The following is a 9617-nucleotide window of genomic DNA, read 5'->3' as shown; positions in this document are numbered from 1 at the left end:
AAATCAATGTCTTATTTTAAAACCCAAGTTTGACAGGGAGGAATTGACAAGGGCCACAAAGTCCAAACATCAACATTTTGGTTTTCACTTGGATGTTCTTTTCGTATCCCATCTTTTATGTCCTCAATACGTAATAAATTCCTGGTATAAAGAACCTGCAATGGTCAGATTTCATTGCAATCATACAGCTAACTTTTTAATTTTCTCCCATATTGTAATCACTAGAGCCTTTGGAGTCGTGTTCAGAAGAGCAAAGCAAATGTGGAGGCCATGCAGACGCTCATGGGGAAATTCAGCCAACGCGCTTGTGTTACAAGAAAGAGTCGTGACTCGACTCTTCTGTTGTTCTCTGACATTGATGAAAGTGTTGCCAAACAGAACACTCTCATCAGCAGTACGGGCGAGCAGATACACAAACTTCTGCAGGTATAGTTCAAGTGATGTTTAATGGTAGAGACACAGACCTAGACTACTCTTGGGCTTTTGAGAGACATTTCCAGATAAACCTAAAATGCATTAATCCATACAAGACCTTCTCTCAAACCATCTAATCCTGCTTTTTTTTTTTCCTTCAAGGCGAACAAGTCACTCCTGGCTGTGTCTGACTTGAACAGCAGCGAGTGGCAAGCCTACTCAGACTACGTGGACCACATGATCCTGGCAGGCTTCTCTCGTGCCATCCAGTGCTCTTTGCAGTACTTACTGGACAACACTGACCCAGCCCAGCACCTCAATCCGCTCTTTGAGGTCCAGTTGGTGCTGAACGGCAGTGAGATGTGCTTTAACCCCCCGCTAGATTTCAGCAACAGAGGCAACTTCTATGATATTGTGGACAACATGGTTGCCAACATTCTCAACATGGCTTCCTTTATTCCCAGAGTCGCAAAGCACACGCATCGAGATAATTATCAGGTCAATGTTGTAATGGTATAGACTTTTTCCCTATTATCATATGCATACTTCCAGGTAGCAAAATAACTTTACATGGCTTTTGGTCACGGCAAAAGGTTTGAAAAACAGGAGAAATGGAATGTATGTAGTTTGAATGTGTCAAGTGTTTTGGTCATTGTTTTAATTTTTCTGACACCCGGAAGTATCCCGCCACCTATTGTTTACAAACATGATGAAATGTTCTATACACATACAGTAAATGTAACGATTTGACATAGTCTCTCTCTGATTTCCTGCAGAGTAACATAAATGAAATGAAGGATTTGTCAGAAATGTGTTACACTTTGCGCTCTCGAGCACATGCAGCTATCGCCAAGGTGAGGATGAAGTGAGGTGAGATTTTTGGTGCAGCTGAGGCTAACAACTTGAAAAACGTTTTTTTTTTCTCAGGTCAGGGAATATCAAGGATCATTCAACAGCTACCGCTATCTCTGGACTGATGACAGGTCAGACGGTGAAGTGTTAACTTGTCAAGGCGACCATTTGCAGACTGTCTTTTAAACTTGACATTCACAGGTCTGAATTTATGAGTCAGTTCCTGCTCTATGGCCACGTATTAAGTACGGAGGAAGCTGAGCTGTATGCAGACTATGAATTGAAGAAGAACCCACCCACCCTGGAAAACTTTAAAGAGCAGGTTATTTTTTGAGCATTTTTTCAATTATTCCTCAATGGGCAATCTGTTCAAATCGTTCTTCCCGGCAGATCAATCTGTTTGAGTCCCTGCATGAGAGAGTGAGCAAGATGGAGGATGGGAGGGTGTTCTGTAGCTGGTTGCAGCTGGACATCAGACCCTTCAAGCACACGCTGATGAACGTCATCAAGAGATGGAGTTGGATGTTCAAGGAGCACCTGCTCAACCACGTCAACCAAAGGTTACACACATGCATGCACACAAGCTATTTCGGAATTTTTTTAAAGCATCTTTACATGACCAAGAGTTGTTGTTTTTTAAGTTTTTTTTTTTTCCTATTTAAATTTAAAAAAATGACCCCAACACTACAACGGCGTATTAGGGACACGTATAAATATATATATATTTTTTTATTTTTTTATTTAGAGGGCAAGGGCAATATTCCGAGAAAAAAACTTGCAAATTTGCCACTTTATAAACTCGCAAATTTGCCGCTTTATATAGTGGCAGATTTTCGAGAAAAAAACTCTAAAACTTATGAGAAATACACGTAGTGTAGCCATAATCTAATCACGTGAGGATTCGTTGGTGGTTAATGGGAGATAAAATAAAAAGGCAGGATGGAGATGGATTAATTCTCAAATTTAAACTGTACTCGTCATTCACCGCAGTTAGAGCGACAACACTTCCTGATCCCCTATCAGCTGACTAACACTAACCAATCAGATGCTAGCATACTTTAAGTAAATGCTAGTGAATGACGGAGAGCAGCAGATTCGACACATCAACTTACATACTTTAAAAAATAAAAAAATGTATGTTACTATCTTATTTGGAAACATTTGGCACAAACAGTCGAGTAGTATTTTACGTGTAGTTCTCGTAACTTTCTGAGTTTTTTTTCTTGCAAATCTGCCACTTTATTAAGTCACAAATTTGCCACTTTATAAAGTCACAAATTTGCCACTTTATAAAGTCACAAAATTGCCACTTTATAAAGTCCAAATTTGCGAGTTTCTTTCTCGGAATATTGCCCCCGCCCTCTAAAAAAATCTATATTTATACGTGGCCCTAATACATCGTCGTACCAACACAAATCAACATCACACTTGTTTTTGTTTTTTTACAGTACAGTACAGCTTTTTAATTTGAACTCAATTTTATGAATTATTGTGAAATTACTGTATCAATGACTAAAAGATGTGGCCATACTTCTATTAGTTTAGTTTAGTACATTTAGAACAGATATCACATTTGCGATTAATCGTGAGTTAACTATTGAAGTCATGTGACTTAATTCCAATTTTAAAAAAATAATCACCTGACACCACTGCTGTACACTCATCAAAGAATGCATTTTAATCCTCCATCCTTCTCTGTTCCACAGCGTGAGGGAACTGTCCTCTTTTGTCCTCAACACAGCCCAAGGTCTTTCCAACAAGGTGTCTGATGGAGACTATGCTGGCCTGGTGGACATTATGGGACACCTTATGGCCATGAGAGACAGACAAATCAGCAATGAGCAGCACTTTAAACCTCTCAAATCTACAGCGGAGCTCCTCAAGACTTATGGGCAGCAACTCCCTGAGAGTGTCTACACGCAGCTAGAAGTTAGTGCACAAATGCTCACACAATGAACAGCGTGCCCCAAAAGTCACTGTAGACTTTTTTTTTTTCAGTTTCATTTCGGGTATCATTTCAAAAAATCTAAACGTGTAAAGCGGGTTTTGCAGTTTTTGTAGCATTTCATTCATTGCCCAGTGTTCCATTTCAACTTCAAGTCATAATCTTACCCTATAAAGCCTTTGAAGAACCAATAGTGAGTATGGTGTCTTTATCATGCTCTGAAATAGCTGAAAGCTTTTATTGATGCTGAGTTCTAGTGCAGTCCTCCCGATACTGTAGTCCTTCTCTGGCTTTGTGTGAATGCCTGCTCTAAGAGTTTAGTGTTTTCATCAGTTTAGTTAGTAGTAGGCTTTCCACTGTCTGATCCTGTTTTGAGAAACTTGCCATGGATAGCCTAAACCATACTTTGATACTTTGCGTTGGAGCAGCGTGAAAGCTTTAAAGCCTCTCAAACTGGCGCTCAACTGCACTCATGGACAAAAGAACTTGCCAGTCGGCAAATTTTAAAACTCCGCTCCAATGTCAGTTGCTATGCTCAAGGTGATGGCAAGCTTACAAAAATGTTGGCTGATGGCCTTATTTCTGTGCAATTGATACCTGAAACGAAATGTAAAGTGTAAATGGAAGTGTATGGTAACTTTTGGGACAGCCTACAAATATGTACATCTGCTTACTGTGCCTTCTTTAAAACCACAGGAGCTGCCGGAGAGATGGAAGAGTTTGAAGAAAATCGCTTTCACCGTCAAACATGAAGTGGCGCCGCTGCAGTCAAACGAAGTTTCAGTTATCCGCAGGAAATGTGTGCGGTTTGAGGTGAGTTTAAAGTGTGAGCAGCCTCCCCAAAAAAAACCTGAGTCATCTAAACCTTCTCAATTTTATCCATGCAATAAAAATGACTGGCACTACCGCATGCGCTTTACATTATAAATCTGCAGTAACCCTTCCAAATTTTGCCTATTTAATATATGTTTATACTTTTAGGTCAAGCAGTATGAATTCAGGGAGCGGTTCCGTACTGAAGCAATTTTTATGATCAGCGTGGAAGAGCCGTACAAAGAAATTGATAAGGTGAGTAGTGAGGTTTGCGGTTGCTTGCTCAATTATATGTGTTTTGCAAATGTCCTCTATATTTTGGTTAATAGGGGGCATAGTATTTGACCGATCTTGCTTAACTTTTCAAAAATGTCAATTTTCTAAATATTTTACAAAAACATGCAAAGAAAAAACTCCGTTACAAATGTTGTAAATGATTGGTGTATAAAAGTGTTCTTTATATTAGGGGTGTCAGGCCATTAAAAAAAATTAATAATCGCAAATTTTATATATATTCTAAATGTACAATATTTTTCCCCCTAAGTTTTCATACTCTTGTTCATATAAAAGTGGAACAAATGTTAAACAAATAGAAATATGGCCGCATCTTTCAGTCATTGATACAGTAATTTCATATTAATTCATAAAATTTAGTTAAAATTAAAAAGATGTACTGTACTGTAAAAAATCAGTGTGATATTGATTTGTGTTGAGGTCATTTTTCTGCCACTAGATGGCATAATTGCATTTGTAAGACGTTGGTGACAGTTAAGTGCATTTTCCTTTTCATATTAAGAGCTAATCTTTAACATGAAGGAACTTGTGAAATTCTGCACATTTTTTTAAATTGTAAAATACAACTTCATCTCAGTCTCCACAAATATATGCATTATTATGAAATTTATTACAGCAACATTTTGACGTGGACGTGTCTGATGCGTTGAGACTGGAATTCCCAGCACAGGCTTTCGAAGTAAGGGGCGGGGGCGGTCATTAATCGCGCATTAAAAACAATTGTGGCGTTCAATTTGTATTCAATTAAATTATTCAAGTTGTCAATAAAGCACATAATTGAAAATATGTGTACATGTCCTCAGTCTAATGGAGCAGTAGCCGCAATGGAGGCAGAAATGAAGGCACTGCAGGACACTGCCAATCTGTTCGAGGTGAGCTTCCCAGATTACAAGCAACTACGCCAGTGTCGCACTGACATCATCCTCGTCAAAGCAGTGAGGGATATGGTCATCTTTGTCAAGGTATGAAACTCCTAATGCATGCGAGGTCCCCAGCACAAGGCCCTGCAAACTTTTCACTTTCCCTCGAACAGAGCAGCATCGAGGACTGGACCAAGACACCATGGAAAGAGATCAACGTTGAGCAAATGGATATGGATCTTCGACGTTTTGCTAAGGTTCAACTTTTGCGGATGCTGTAAAACATGATGAACAGTTGAGATAGAGCCTCCCATATCACCTTTTGTTTGTTGCACTTCCAAGGAGATGAAGATGCTCGATAAGGATGTGCGTTTGTGGGATGTCTACATGGATCTGGAGTCATCAGTGAAGAACCTGCTGACGTCTCTGAGAGCGGTCAATGAGCTGCAGAACTCTGCTGTCAGGGAGAGACATTGGCAGCAGCTAATGAATGCCACCAAGGTATCCGTGCCTTCATAATGTTTTATTCTTATAGATGGATCAATTGCAACAATGATCATGTTTTAAGATGTATGTGTAAAACAGCATTGATTTCAGAAAGAAAGCAAACCATTATTAAAGGCCAGACACTGTTGAGAGCTATAAATATCTTGGGACAATCTTGGACAGTGAGTTAAACATTACTTGCCACTCAGACCATCTTAAAATTTTTTTTTTAAAAAGGACCAGCAACGACTGTCCTGTCTGAGGAAACTTTTCAAGTTCCACATTAATAAGTCCTTGATGATTTTAAATCATACATTGTATCTGTGTTGACTTTCTCTCTTCTCTGCTGATTTGGCAACCTTAACACCAGATTTAAACAAATGGGCTGAGCAAAATCATTAATACAAGCAGTAACATATTGGGAAGTTCATCAAAGCTCACTTCCAGATTTGTTCAACAGGCAGGTATCGTTCTTTCGGATGACTCCCGTCCTTTATATCTTGAGTTTGAGATGTTACCGTCTGGATCTCGGTTTAAATTTCCGAGGATTAAAAGCAACAGGTACAAGCATTCCTTTGTCCCTTCAGCCATTTCTCTCCGGTCAGGAGAGGAGTTGCACCTGATTGATTGACAGTTTTTATTGTTCTTTATTGAATTGCTTGATTTGTTATGAGTATGCTATTTATACGGAAATTGCTGTTTGCACTGATTGCACTTTCCCCGTCATATATGGGCGTTGCTAAGGTCGTGTTGATTATTCACTGTTTCCTTAAACCTTCTATGCTCTTAGTTCTTTATGTTTTGTTTATCTTCAATGTTGTTCACTGCTTGCCTTGCTGCAAAAATAATTGCCCAATGGGAACACAAATAAATTTAAACTTGAACTTGAACATGTAGCTTACGTCGGGCCAAAACCTTGTACTTTCGAAATCGTCACTTTTCCAGAGTCGCCAAAATTATCATCAAAGGGAGCACGCCATTTTCAACACTTTAGATTGGTCAATAATTTGTAAAAATGACACCCACACGTGTGGACTGTCCAAAAGTATAGATTTTTGGAATTTTTTTTAAAAATTGCCAAATTGTGTGGTTAAGTCAAGCAGGTTGTTCCTTGCCAAATCACGCAATATTCATGTTACTAAAATACGCACCAATCTTCTCACTTCAATTCAATTCATTTAAAAATATATATATATTTCATTCTTTAAAAAAAAAGAAAGGGGACAGAAAGAAGTCAAACTTATATCTGCCCATGATCAACGCAAAAAAAAAAAAGGTCAACTCAAAATAAATGACAGCAAGCAGTCAAGACGCTTTCAATGTAACAGTTAAACAAAATAATTCAATAGCATGACCTTGTGCTTTATATATTTTTCTAGTAATTGTGCTTTTATACATTAAAAAATATACAAATAGACTGAGATGATTTAGTTTTATATTCCAGATGGTTCCACAAACTGACACCTTGAGTTGAAATACATCGTTCTTTTTGTTTTGTTCTGTATTTAGGTTTGGAAAAAATATCTGTTCCTTTTTATTTGTACTCACTCTCCCTTTTTTTAAATTAGATTTGCATGTTAATAGGTAAAACTACATGATGGGCTTTATATATTTATTTTAAACTCCATCAAGTCATTACATTTTAAAGTTTTTAGTTGTATAAATATTGGATTAGTGTGATCTCTGTATCCACATCCGAAAATGACACGATTAGCACACATTCTAAATGATTGCAGATTTGGAATCCTTGTTGAATTCCCATTCTAACAACAACCGTTTTGTGAAGACTGACCCGGTAGTTCCTGAGGAAGAAGAGGTCCAAGGAAGGCGGCCACGCCCCTTTTCCCCGCAAAATGTCAAGTCAAGTTTATCTATATAGCCCTTAATCACAAAAGAGTCTCAAAGGGCTTTACTTGCCCACAGTTGACAAATATTAACGGCACCCCCTGATCTAACCACAACAGGGCAAGAAAGAAAAAAGAAACTCAGGGGAAAAATAAGAAACCTTGAGAAGGGACCGCAAATGTGGAAATCCCCCTTCCAAATGTCCAAATTTGGCGAACCACAGCTCCCAAACTCCAAACTCTGATCAAATTCAAGTCATCTTGAATCCCCCTTTTCTCGCCAGGTCACGTTTGTGATGGGGGAGGACACTACTCTCGGGAACCTGTTGGAATTGCAGCTGCACCGTGTGGAGGACGAGGTCAAAAATATAGTGGACAAGGCCGTGAAAGAAATGGCAATAGAGAAGGTCAGCATTACCACACATCACATACTGTAAACAGTTGAAAGTCAATTCAAGTCATGAGAATTAAGTCCTGAGGTGAAATTGAAATTGTGTTAAAAGTGTCTTCAGATCTCATCCCCGTGCCATGGATACCAAACTTAAAGGGAAAGTCAACCTTCAACGGTTCTTGACAATAATCTTATATGAGATCTCACAGTTTGATTCATATTGTATATTGTCTTCCCCCCCCAAAAAAATAAATAAATAAATAAATAATATAATAATATGATATTGTATTAGTGGAATATGAGTTAAGCAGCAAAATCCAGCCATTTTTATCAATCTCAGGGGGCGGCCATTTTGCCACTTGCTGTGGACTGAAGATGACATCACAGTAACTCAATGCTCAGGCAACGACCAATCACAGCTCACCTGTTTCTGAAGCTGATCTGTGATTGGTTGTTACCTGAGACCTGAGCAACTGTGATGTTATCTTCAGTCGACAGCAAGTGGCAAAATGGCCGCCTTCTGATAATGATAAAAATGGCTGGATTTTGCTGCTTAACTCATATTCCACTAATACAATATTATATTATTATATTATTTATTTATTTATTTATTTTTTGGGGGGGGGGAAGACTTCCCCCTTTCACAGAATATATCATGATTATAAAAAAGCCCAATTATAAACCTGATTCTGGAAAGGGACCAACTCTTATTCACTTCATACCTTGAGGTAAGTCATTAAAAAATAAAAAATCACATCACTTGACACCTCTTTTTGTCAGGTTTTATCAGAGATAAAACAGACGTGGAGTTTTATGTCATTGTCCTATGACACTCACGCCAATACCGGAATCCCTCTCCTCAAGGCAGACGAGAACCTGATAGAAACATTGGAAGACAACCAAGTAAGCCAACTTCATGTTAGATGACTTTATAAGATAACAGTTGTCGAGACAGTTGCACTTTTGACAACCGTGACCACAAAGCAGACCATCATGATGAATTTCTCTTCAGGTGCAGCTGCAAAACATCCTCATGAGCAAGTACGTGGAATATTTTCAGCCGGAAGTGAGCGTATGGCAGAGGAAGCTGATGGTGGCTGACCTGGTCATCTCCCTATGGATGTCCGTGCAGAGGACCTGGGCCCACCTCAGCAGCATCTTCACCAACAGCCGCGACATCCGCTGCCAGCTGGCCAGCGATGCCAAGCGCTTCCAGGGAATTCACGACGACTTTCAGGTACTTGATGCACATTTGCCGACATTCATCTTGTTGTTGCTTTGCTCTTTATTCAATTCTCCTTTGCCTAGAGTTTGATGAGTGAGGCGGTACAGAACAGCAACGTGTTAGAGGTGACCAACCGGCCGTGCTTCCTGGAGAACCTGGAGGCACTGCAGCAGAGACTGTCTGTGTGTGAGAAGGCCCTGGCAGAGTACCTGGAGACCAAGAGGCTCACATTCCCCAGGTTTTACTTCGTGTCTGCCTCCGACCTGCTGGAGATCGTCTCCAAGGGAACGCAACCTAAACAGGCAAGAGATCAAAAGAAATAGTCAATGCAGCTCTGTCCTTCAACTACTGCACATTCAACATAGACTACAAGTGCAATCAATTCAGTCTTGATCATGACAATACAATGGTGCCTTGAGATGGTTGGGACGTCCTGTGTTGTAACCTTTTTAACAACTGATATATTTAATCAAACAGTGGAGCAACATGTTTA

At 39.3% G+C, this 9617-nt stretch overlaps 1 protein-coding gene across 1 annotated transcript in view; it reads left to right on the top strand.

The window, feature by feature from the left end:
• The first annotated feature begins 3907 nt into the window (after window positions 1-3907).
• dnah9l (dynein, axonemal, heavy polypeptide 9 like) overlaps window positions 3908-9617 on the top strand; it is a 42221-nt gene continuing 36511 nt past the window's right edge. Inside the window, exons 1-9 of the mRNA XM_086075597.1 lie at window positions 3908-4024; window positions 4193-4283; window positions 5138-5280; window positions 5352-5435; window positions 5521-5679; window positions 7793-7915; window positions 8680-8802; window positions 8912-9136; window positions 9208-9426. Of these exons, the coding sequence (XP_085931723.1) occupies window positions 4241-4283; window positions 5138-5280; window positions 5352-5435; window positions 5521-5679; window positions 7793-7915; window positions 8680-8802; window positions 8912-9136; window positions 9208-9426 (1119 nt within the window). The 5' untranslated portion in view covers window positions 3908-4024; window positions 4193-4240. The remainder of the gene's footprint in view (window positions 4025-4192; window positions 4284-5137; window positions 5281-5351; window positions 5436-5520; window positions 5680-7792; window positions 7916-8679; window positions 8803-8911; window positions 9137-9207; window positions 9427-9617) is intronic.

This window comes from Leptonotus elevatus, chromosome 1 (assembly GCF_054856555.1).
Source record: "Leptonotus elevatus isolate MCC_2025b chromosome 1, RoL_Lele_1.0, whole genome shotgun sequence".
NCBI lineage: Eukaryota > Metazoa > Chordata > Actinopteri > Syngnathiformes > Syngnathidae > Leptonotus > Leptonotus elevatus.
The sequence above is the reverse complement of the archived record's forward strand: the minus strand, read 5'-3'. Positions and strand labels throughout refer to the sequence as shown.